The sequence below is a fragment of the Austrofundulus limnaeus genome, unplaced genomic scaffold, assembly GCF_001266775.1.
Source record: "Austrofundulus limnaeus strain Quisiro unplaced genomic scaffold, Austrofundulus_limnaeus-1.0 Scaffold1259, whole genome shotgun sequence".
NCBI classification, from domain to species: domain Eukaryota; kingdom Metazoa; phylum Chordata; class Actinopteri; order Cyprinodontiformes; family Rivulidae; genus Austrofundulus; species Austrofundulus limnaeus.
In genome coordinates, this window is record NW_013953661.1 from 1 (window position 1) to 12093 (window position 12093).

At 37.1% G+C, this 12093-nt stretch overlaps 1 protein-coding gene across 1 annotated transcript in view; it reads left to right on the plus strand.

Annotated features, from left to right (window-relative positions):
* Nucleotides 1–789: 789 nt before the first annotated feature.
* The window catches only part of LOC106534744 (calcium uptake protein 3, mitochondrial), a 61782-nt gene continuing 50478 nt past the window's right edge, over nt 790–12093 (plus strand). The window contains exons 1-6 of the mRNA XM_014031477.1: nt 790–898; nt 2572–2969; nt 4428–4575; nt 7282–7308; nt 7732–7763; nt 8493–8571. Of these exons, the coding sequence (XP_013886931.1) occupies nt 790–898; nt 2572–2969; nt 4428–4575; nt 7282–7308; nt 7732–7763; nt 8493–8571 (793 nt within the window). The remainder of the gene's footprint in view (nt 899–2571; nt 2970–4427; nt 4576–7281; nt 7309–7731; nt 7764–8492; nt 8572–12093) is intronic.

Genomic DNA, 12093 nt, shown 5'->3' on the forward strand with positions numbered 1-12093 from the left:
AGAAGTCTCTTGGAGGAGAGACGAAACGTTTCATTAGAGAAGAACCCGTCCAGAAGACCTATACAATTTTTTTCCTTTTAAAATGATTACATTTTAACAATGTTGCCAAACAAAACAGGACATATTTTAAACAAATTGGAATAATTTTGAAAGCATCACTTATCAACAACAGAGTAAAAAAGGGACATAAAGGGTTTTCCATGCCACTCTTTCTACTTAATTCTTTATATTATTTACATTATTAATCTCCAAGTTTGTTTCCGTTGCAGGTTTTTGCTAAATTGCCTGTGATTATCATTCATCTATCCATCATCTTTACTCGCTTCCTTTCCATGTTGCAGAAAGCTGATACTTATATAGCTGGTCTCACTGCTCTTTTATACGGGACAAACGGCTCTTAGAAAGGATCCGGATCTTGTAGAGTTGTTCTATAGCCATCACATGGCTATCGTTCACACCTAATTAACACCTATTGTTAACAGGGGGTGGAGTGATACTGCCAATGGCAGCGCTGTAGGAGGGGGACAATTGAAAACGGAGGCCTCCACCTCTGTTTAATGATGGACGGTCTTTCTTCACAAAAATGGCTTCTTTTACTCAGTCCAATCAGTGTACGAGAGACAGGTTAACCCCGGACACACTACCAGTTGATCCCATGAAGACAAACAGACAATCATTCACCCTCTAATTTAGGGACAGTTTAGAACTGTTCAAAATCGAACAACTCTACAAGATCCGGATCCTTTCTAAGAGCCGTTTGTCCCATTTAAGAGAGCAGTGAGACCAGCTATGTCGTATGGTTTGGAGAAAGTAGAGCAAGAAGTGTCAGAGTGGAAGATACTGAATTTATCCTTGGGAGTGAGAAGGGTGGCTAAGCTTAGGAATGAGATCATCAGAAGTAGGCACATGCAGGTAGAACATATTTATGAGACCAGACCAACATATCCAGAGGAGGTGTTTTAAGAGTGTTAGAGATGCAGCTGTCATGGATGCAATTGATTATGGAGGTGAGGACAGTCACTGTGGTGATCCCTAAAGATGCAACAGAAGAAGAAACATTTTGATACAAACCTTGTGGATAATTTTTCAGTAAAAATTGTTTTGTAGGCAGAAGCGAAATAGTTTGGGTAAACAGGATCAACACATAAAAAACATTTCAGTTTCCATGTATTTTGCAAAGTCTGTGATGTCTCACTTGTTAATTCATTTCTTGTTACGCCACTGGTTAGCTGAGATGTAATAGTACAAATACTTTGTTACTGTACTCAAGTAGAAATTTTGTTTACCTGTTCTTTTCTTGAGTAATCATTTTTCAGCCTACTTTTTACTCCTACTCCTTACATTTTCATGCAATTATCTGTACATTCTCCTTACATTTTTTTAAAAAAAGATAAGAAGTAGAAAGTCATTTCTCCTATTTCATTTAAGCTTGTTATTGTTAAAAAAATACCACCCTGAAAAATTGTGGCTCCTGGATAGAGTGAATTTAATTGTGGTTGGATGAGAATACCATTCTGATACTGTAGCACAGAGGTTCTCAAAGTGGGGCCCCAGGACCCCCAGGTCTTTGTGAGTTGTGTCTTGGGGGGTCCTCAAAAAAATCCAAGAACTTGTTAATTTGGTTTTTATTTCAATAAATGCATATGGGGAATAATGGACTAGTAAAACAAACATACTAAACCAAACAAAAATAGCTTACTATTACAATGGCATTTAGGGGTTAAAATAACAGTAAATTATTTTGCATTAACAGCATGGAGTTTATTAAAGTGGGGTGGGGGTCCCTGGATTTTTTTCACCCTTGTAAGGGGTCCCCAGACCCAAAACGCTTGAGAACCCCTGCTGTAGCAAGTTTGTACCTAACCAGTCAAAGCTGCACACCTTTAGGTCACCTCCAAATAAATGTATTTTGGAAAATCTAACCGTTCATTTTTACTCAGTACTTTTACTTTTATTAATTAAGTGCATTTTATATCAGAAATTTAATTTTGATACTTAAGTACAAAATAAATCAGATACTTTAAGACTTTTACTCAAGTAATATTCTTAGAGGAGACTTTAACTTTGACCAATTTTATGATGAGATACTTGTACTTTTACTCAAGTATCACTTTCAGGTACTTTATCCAACACTGATGGCAGTGGTGGAGAAAGTACTCAAACACTGTACTTAAGTAAAAGTACAGATAAACAGACAAAAATGTACTCTGGTAAAAGTAAAAGTACCACATCAACATTTTTACTTGAGTAAAAAGTAATTAAGTACTTGCTTTTAAAAGTTCTTAGAGTATTAAAAGTAAAAGTATTTGCTTAATGTATCCCCTAATGGTCTACAATAAGTGTGCCTACTGTATGTGTATTTTAATACATCAATGGTGCCATTTTAGTGAACAATGCTGCAGATAATGCATAGTTTTGTGTTGTGACACTGTTCACACTTTGTGATGCAGTGCATCATCACATATTGTGACAACAGCTGCAGAAGTTGTAAACTCACCACCAACCTCCTCTATCAAATCTCAACAACTCATTTTTTTTAACCAGTTAAATCTCTTAAAACTTTCCACTCAGTTCAGTCACGCATTAAATCTGTGTGGGACTTCCCTCTGATCCGTGTAACTTCAAATCTCGCGATAACACCGTCCCAACGCGATAGTTTGGATCTCGCTCTAAACTTCAATCGCCGCAGCGGCACCGTTACAGCAATGGCCGCTTTCCGCAGAGTGGCAGCGCTGGCTGGCAAGCTAACCGTGCGGTCCGCGGCACGGGGCGAACCAACCGGAGCCCCGGCCGTTCAGAGAAGAAGGGCACGGAGCTGTCTTGCCGTCGGGATGTGCGCTACGGCGGGAGGCGCAGTTGCTCTTTACCTTTATGACGGTGGAACGACAGACAGGAAGAGGGTGATGAGGCAGAGACTCAGCATCCACGGCTTGCTGTCCACGTCCATCCCGACTGTTGAAGCCAAGGAGGTGAGTGTCTAAAGCTGGGGGGGGCTACGTTTGTGCGAAGTGGTGGTTTACTGCCCAATAATGTATATTGTTGACATAAAGACGCCTGGGTAAAAACAAATATACTAAACTCTGTGGTGGAAAAAAAAAAGGCAGACACGTTTCCGTCTGCTGCGATTCAACCCCCTAGCATTGAGTCATCTCCTCCTGCTCCACAGCCATGGCGTGGCTGGCTGGCATGAATACATTTGTGTCATTTATTTCCTTGTGGAAACAGTTTGCTCACTGTCTGGCAGTGGCAGCAGAACGATGTGCGCGCGCGCGCGGTGAGGGCGCTCTCCGCTCGCGCTGGTGCTGAAACGACAACGCGCTTGTTGTCACTCAGGCAGATGTGTACAAAAACACCTCCAGCTGCACACAGTGAGTGCTCTTATTGCTAAAATACACAACAAATACAAAACGGGAATTTATTTATTTATTTATTTATTTATTTATTTATTTATTTATTTATTTATTTGCTGACATCTGTGACCTCAGCATCTATCGTTCATTCCTCATTTGGAATGAAAAAACAAAAAATCCTTGACTTCTTGATTTAACCTCATTATTCTGCACAAATTTTAACTGACTCGCAGATGTTTAGAGCGTTTTTAGGTACTGTTTTATATATATTAAAATGGGGCGATGCATTTTTAAAAACTTTAAGCAAACCAATCGTTTTTTTCTATTTTTTTCCAACACGCTTCTCAGCCTCCTTCAGAACGTCCCTCTGTTTGTTTACACTGGTTTTGCTGGAACTGCTCCGGTGGTGAGACAGTTCAGCGTTGCGGCGCTTACAGAGAACTTTACTTCTTAAAATAAAAAAAATGTCCTAAAGAATTTGGTGACTTCCACCCTGTTTCTGCCCCAGCTGCAGCTCGAGTTCATGAGCTGCGAGTTGCCACGCAACGGCTCAACAACAAAGGCTCTCATTGGTTGAGACGCACGATGAAGACCATCTAAAGCCAATAGTCATGAAGATCCACTTCCCTGCCGTAACCACTGGGTTTGTGTGTGTGCTAGCTGTCCAGCAAACAAAAATCCAATACATCTCATTGAGAGCCGATGATCTTATTGTGAAAAACTTGCCTTATTATAACTATTCTACGTTTTGCAGAAAAAGGTTTGAGTGCAGCCATTATATGTTTAGGAATGGTTTCTGTTTTTAAGCAGTCTTCCAGCACTCTTATTCTTTGGTGACTTCCAAATTAAAACAACCATATATTGTATTTAGCTGAAGCAAAATCAAACATTTTGGATTTATTCAGTTCAGTTTTCCATTTATGTTTTAAAAATGGAAAAACAAACAAAACAAAAAAAGAACATGGTTGTTTTTCTCTTTGTAATTTTGTTTTGAAACAGAATAAACAGAACGAACCTTACATGGATTTATAAAGCTGCAGAGTCTTCAGTTTTTCAGTCTCTGGTTCATGTTTGCAGGCACGACCTTTTGACTTCGAGGATGGAGATGTGCACATGTCGTCCCATGAGCATCGTTTCCGAATGTTCAGCTCGGTGGAGTACGAAGGACAGCTGTACATGACGCCGCAGAACTTCATCGAGTCAGTCACCATGAGTGAACCAAGAAGTACGTACCAAACAGTCAGCAGGTCAGAATGCATCAGCGGTAGGGTTGGAAGATATTGGCAAAAAAAAATCAGTCATGATTGTGGCATTTAGCCGATGACAAAATGACAATTAATAGATGACAATTACACTGGCACATTTTTGACTCTTCAGTTACCCAATGTTGTAAAATTATCTTTACATAGCATCAGTTGATACAAATTTCTTCAATTTAACAGGTTAAATTAGTTAGCTGTCAATTGAAACCAATCTTTTATATCTTCGTATGTTTAGTAACACAATATACCACAGGCTCACATTCGTGCTTCATAGTGAGGGTGATTTGCACACAAAAAAATATTATCACAAGGCACTAATTGCAGTAATTGTGAAGTAGCAAATATTAGTTGTTTTTGACAATTCATTGCAAACAATGCAATTTTTCCCAACCCTAATCAGTAAGAAATGTTTTCACACAACTGAACCTGTCTTTGCAAAGTTTACAATTTGTATGTTAGTATGTTTGGCATGTCACATATTTGTTTCAAGATCAAACAGAGTTTAAACAAAATTCTTTCTTCCAGCCAAGTTTGAATGCCAGATGAAATAAATTGTTTATTATTGTAAGAGGAACACATCAATTGACTATAAAATGCACAATGAATTACAAATTTTACAGAATTAAAACACAGTTTAGGCAGTTAAAATCAGATTTAATTTTTAAAATAAACAAACAAACAAACAAACAAAGCTATTAGCCTCAGAAATTGGATTTCTTGTCATTAAATGACATATTTCAGTTTTTTTCTTTTTGCTGCAGCCTTTTGTCTCAAACTAAGCTGTTTGTGTTTTGTTCAGTATTTTTAAAGTTGTTGCAACTGATTAAAATGTAAGGTACTCCGTAACATTTTGTAGAGTCAGCTAGAGTTAAGCAACGATGCAAATGTTAAATTAAAAATATTAACTTGACAGGCACCTGTGGGAAGTTGTGTACAAACTGTAATGTTTGTAAGCACGCATGCACACTAATGATTTTAAGGCATAGACATTTTCTGACATGTTTATTTATGTTTTCCCCCACGATCTGACAGTAGCTCGTTTCCATTGGCCATGAAAATGCGCAAATTAGAATTTCGAAAATAAATTTGCTCAATGGAAACATGACAATTTCGAAAAAAGTTACGTTTTTCGACAAAATGTTTTTGCGCTAGGTTGAGGTGGTTTTTCGGCTGTGTCAAAATTGGTGTTTTTTGCAAAACTGCAATAGAAACACTTTTTTCGCATCATGGGTGTCACGTGATCAAGAACCGGCTGTTTCTACTGGCGAAAAAGATAACGACGAAGAAGATAACAAGAAGTAGAAATAGTAGTAATATCACAGAAGTAGTATAAAGTAGTAAACTCACCGAGTACAATTTCCCAAAAACACAGCATTCGTAGCCGCTCCCAAGTAGGGACTTGTCGCTGGAAAGCCTCGATAAAAGACGCCGACGTCTCCTCTGATGATGAGCGCTAGTGTCGTGGTAGCAACATGCTATGTGTTTACATCCATTGCCGCCATGTTTGTAATGACTTATCGCGAGAACAAACGTATTCACGCGTGACTTTCATAGCATTTCTTACTTAATGGAAACACCGCAGTTGCGAAACTGTATTTTTTGACATTAACAGAATATCGACAAAGTTTTGCCCACATTTGCAATGGAAACACAGCTATTGAAGTCTTCATTTTACTCTTTCAGCATATTAACGCATCCGTTTCCCTGACTGTCTTATGGAAGTTAATCATAAATCCAATCTGGTTCAGTTAGTTCATTTTGAACAACAGTATAACAAGAAACAAAAAACAATAAACCCAAACAATAAACAAACAATAAACAACAAACAATAAACCCATTAGACTAGAGTCTAATGGGTTTATTGTTTACAGGGTTCCACGGGTCCTTGAAATCCTTGAAAGTTTGTAAAATTGAAAAAAATATTTCAAGGCCCTGGTAAGTTTGTGAAAACAGCCAAAAATTACACTTGTCCTTGAAAGTCCTTGAATGTTTTTTGGGGATTGAAGTTCTCTATTCACACGATTGATTTTCATCATCGTTTTAAAAAATAAATTATAAAATTAAATAAAAAAACCTTACATTTGTCGCGGTGATAACTCAGGATTATGGTAAACTGAGGTCATTGTTTCTGACTCAACAACTTCTATGTTGTTCAGTTTTTTCATTGAATTTACATAATATTAAACCTGTTTACTGGTAACATCCTGCGGTAACAGTAGGTTGCGGTAACCGTTGCACGTGATTCTTTAATTTGAGGAAATTGTTACTGGAAATTCCTTGAAGGGTCCTTGAATTTGATGTTGACCAAGGTGTGGGAACCCTATGTTTAGATAGATCAGTGTGCTATTTTCTGATTTGACTTTGTTTCGTGTACAGGAATTGGTGTCTGTATTCAAGACTTTTTTTTTGCCTTGTCTGAAAGAACTCAAAAATCCAGGATTTCAGCACATCTTTGCAGTTTCTGTCAGCCTTTTTGCCAGTTGTAACAGATTAGGCCTGGCCAGCAAGCCTCAAAGCAGATGGCTTTACAGCTTTTGTTTAGTCTGAGGTTAATGTTAGTCAGACACACACATTCCATTTGTTCTCATGTATCCTCTCTCTTACCCGGTAAATATCTAAGCCGGACTATAAAGTTTTAACTACAGATCTGAAATGTCCATCTCCTCCAGAAACAAAGAAAACATCTCTTTTTTTTTGTGAGTATGATTGAACAGCATGCACCTGTATATGTGTGTGTTTACATCTGCTCCCGGCTCGTCGTCATACGATACAGCCGCTCATACTCTCTCGGCAGCCGACATCCTCCAACGCCCCCTTTGAAGTCGAATTAGATGAACTTTGTTGTATAAAACAGAACAAAAGTACTATGTGCTTTTATGAGAACATTCCACGTACTACAAAGGCAAGCGTGGAGCACTTTAGACGGTACAAATGGGCCTGCAATGATGAGTGTATATACAGCCAGCGTGTGTGTGTGTGTGCGTGTGTGTTGTGACTGTACCCGGCACATTAAGACCCATTTCTAGATCATACAGATGTTATCTGACTGAGCCCACCCAAACTCTCCTCTCCTCTTTCTCTTCTTGTCTCTTTCTCCTCTTTGTCTGGTTCCCTGGCAGACAAGAGGCCCTGGAGGTCCCTGACCAAACAGGTGGGAGACACACTTTAAAGCCTTCTCTCTGCTGCTCGTCCAGGTTGCAGTCAGATGTCTGCTGCATGATGCATCTTCTGCAGGCTTGGAGAGTGCAGACCTTACTTCTGCAATGGTTTTAAATTATTTCAAGATTATATCTCAGTTTAACAAGTAGCTCTTTTCAAAAATGTTGTCAACATGGTGGTGATATTTCAAATAACTTAAGTATAATCTTTATTTACCACATCCAGTCTGGGTAGAATTTTCCACTACATTAGTCTGCATAAGGGTAACAAATATTTATTCTCTCTTGTAATGAATTTAGAAATATTTTGCAATTGAATGGGAAAGTTATGCTGTAAATCTCCTTGTTTCTTACCCTCCAAGCCAGTTACTTTCCCTCAGTTTAGCTATGTTTTGTTAACATCTGTGCACTGTTATTTGTACATTTTATAAACTTGCATGATTGCAACTCTCATGTTTATTGAACTCCTTGCCCTTTTTTTCTTGCATGTGAGTAACTTTGACCAGTTTTTCATCATAATTAACCCAAAACACATTAATAAATTTCCAGAATAAATAATCTGTCAACATGCTGTAAATGAGCTGTAGTGTATTTATCTACTTTCAGTGGCAGATTACTCTAACTTGCTTGCCTTTTGTCTATTTAACTATAAAATTTGAGTTGGACATGAGGTTTTGTGTTTTTTACATGGGTAATTGTTTATTTTTGTGTGTGCGTGTCAGGAGCTAGAGAAGATACTGTCAGATACCCCGCCAGTGTGGAGAGGATCTTCCAAACTGTTTCGCAACTTAAGAGAACGAGGTCAGTGCAAACACTTTTTCAAAACCTCACCACACGCTTCCTGAAGAACAGCATGCTGACTGACTCCCAAGAAACTGTTAATTTTTGAGGAGTTCAAAATTAACACTAAATTATTATGCTCCACAAGAAAAACAAGCTACAAAACGCAGCATCGATGAAGCTAACTTGAGAAATTTTGCCTGCTTAAAAGCTCATAACAATTATTCTGTGTCATACTATCAGAGCAACAAGTCCTCTGTTTTTTATCACTATCCAGACTTGTTTGTTTACATAATAAGATACAAGCAAGGAGTTTATATAGAACAGATGGAGTGTGCAAAAACCACATGACAGTGTGATCGGCTGGTGAAGCTAACTGCTAACGCAAAACAGTCAAGAGTCTGGATTTCCCATTACTGTACATGTTGACAACAGAGCAGAAAATAGGACTGATGATGCAGAAATCATAAAAACTATTAATAATAATATTAACCCTATTATTATTAATATTTTACAGTTTATATAATTTATTTAATGTTTTAAATAATGTCAGAAAAGCTGTTTGTGTTATGGATTTATTAACAGAAGATAAACAGGAAAACGTCTCATTTCACAACACAAGTCATCAGATTTGATCTTATTTAGCTCAATGTGATCTGAGCAGAACATAATGTAACAGTTTAAAATTAAAATAATCTTATAAAGTCCACGTAATCACTGTTATTTACTGAACTGGTTAGCAGATAGCTTGTGGAGCATATATACAGAGTTTAGCACTGTTGAATCATGCTACAATTTAACACAAACTATTAAATATTACAGCTGATTTGTCCTCTGATTAATATTTAGACCTACAGAGTGTAAAATAATATTATAAATGTATTTGATTAATATTTAGACCTACAGAGTGTAAAWTAATAWTATAAATGTATTTGATTAATATTTAGACCTACAGAGTGTAAAATAATATTATAAATGTATTTGATTAATATTTAGACCTACAGAGTGTAAAATAATATTATAAATGTGAGTATTTTTAAGTTTCTGTTAGAGGAACCTGACCTGTTAAGAAGATGTTAGCTAATAGAGACAAGTTTCATCCAATAACCAGAGAACATTTTCAAACTGTTGACTTAGTAAATATAAATATTCTTATTTTTTATGACAGTAAGAAGAAATAATAAATATACTTCATTACTAGCTGAAGTCATCATTTTTCAACTAGCTAATGTCTAAGTTACAGGCTGACTTCAGGTCTGGTTTAGATCATTACTATAAATTATATATTTTTCTGGTATAAATCTGCTGTTTTACATGATTGTTGAATGAAATTAACATAATTATTAATTTATTGTAAAAACATGACAGATAATCTATGAAACAGATCCAGTTCAGATTGTTGTTTATCTATTAGTTTCTACGGAGGCTGTGAGCTGTTGCCCTTTTTGGTCTCCATTTCTGCTCCTCCATGCTGTCACAGACACTAGTGGACGGTATGGGCGGGGCTCAGTCTAGTGATCTATATTCAAGTCTATGGATGCAAGCCATAGGAGCTCTGTTCTTAGTCTCTACAGCTGGCTGGAGGTACATCACATCTTAGCTCTAATTCAGTTCAATTCAGTTTATTTATTTAGTGCCAAGTCACAATGAACGTCATCTCAGGGCACTGTACAAAAACAACCAAATCAACAATCAGTCTAAAGAAGCCATTAGATTGTGTTGCATCACTGCAGTCTCCCATCTTGAGCAGCACAATAGTGACAATGGAGAGGAAAAACTCCCTGCTAATCAGGAAGAAACCTCCAGCAGAACCAGGCACAGGATGAGTGACCATCTGCCTCGACCAGCTGGGTTAGATGGGCAAGAAAGAGACAAAGACAAACACAGGACTGATGCAGGTGTATTTTCTACAGGAAGGGAGACAAAAATAAAAATGTTTTATTGAATGAAATAATTACAATAAACATGTAGAGGAGAGTTGACTAAATACAGCATCAGAGTGAGGAAATGTGGTCAGTTTGTGCTCCAGCAGTTTAATTTTATAGCAGCTGACCTAAGGAATAACTCAGGGAAAGAACCTTAACTATAAGATTTATCAAAAGTGTCAGCCTCACAGACAGAAACTGGAAGTTGGTTCCACAAGAGAGGAGCTTGATAACCGAAAGCTCTGCCTCTCTTTCTACTTTTAGAAACTCCAGGAACCACAAGTAAACCTGCAGTCTGAGAGCCAAGTGCTCTTTATCTAAATGACAATATCAATGAATCTTTGTCCATATGTGAAATTCCATATATATGGCTGTTCCATCAATAGAAAATTAAACAAACATTATTATGAAATATTTAACTATGAAATAACAAGATCCTTTTAAAGAGGCTGGAGTGTAAGAAGGCGAGAGTGAAAGACTAGGAAACAGGAGACTGAAGTTCAAGTTGGCTTTTTTAAACTTCCATCTTTTCATTCAATTTATTTTCTTACAGGTGTAGTTTGTCTGTCCCCATTCTTTGGTTGAATGTATGAAAAGGTCATGGTTTAGAGTTTTGTATAAAACAACTGTCACAATACACTACACGGATTTGGAAGTTGCTTTGATGTTGTGTTTGTAGAATAATTTAATGTTGTGCACAATAGGTGGATGTGGCACATTTTAAAAATATCATTTTTAAATAAAACAACTGGTAGGTTTTTTATTTTCTGGAGTGACAAAGTAATTAAATTCAGGTTTTTAGTTATGTTTGACATACAGTTTATGTTATTTTATTGCAACTTGTCAGACACCTAACTGTACTGTCAATATGAAGAATGTGTCAGACAACATTTCAGAGAAATGTTTAGGAATGTTGCAGCTTTTTCAGACTGTCTGAGCACATCTACACAGCTTTGCTTTCAGTTTGTGATTATATAGTGTTAGTGTGTCGCTGTAGGTGTCTCTAATCCAGGTTGGTGTCACGCTGTCCCTCCTTGCAGCCAAACAACCTGCTGCAACCAAAATCAACCTCCTCCTCCACCACCCTCCACTTTCCTCACAGGAAAAAAAGAAGAAATGAGCTTACCCTAATTAAGCATTTTCTTTAGGAGTGTATAACAGAGAAATCACACAGTCAGCGACTAAATCCCTACAGTGATAATTACACAGAAATACACACACACATACACACCAAGAGATGCTAAATATAGCACACCATGTGTGATTCAGCTCCCCTCTCATAATAATAAAACAGAACCATGTTAAGCTTATAACTAAAGTGTGGGTTTCTTTATAGGTAAACTCTCTCTTCTTATTTCAACATGAAATAAAAAGAAAACAAATAGTGGATTAGAGATTTTAAAAGAGATGAACAATCTAATTCAAGGTTGTAGAAAAAAAAATAAACGTGTGTGTAAATTCAGTAAAAGCTAGACAGAAATAAACCAAATAGTTTTCTTTCTTCAGAAATAATTAGTTTATTCCCCTAAATGTTGTTTGACTTTCCTACAAGGACATATTTTGTGTAAGCAATGTGTGTGTGTGTGTGTGTGTGTGTGTGTGTGTGTGTGTGTGTGTG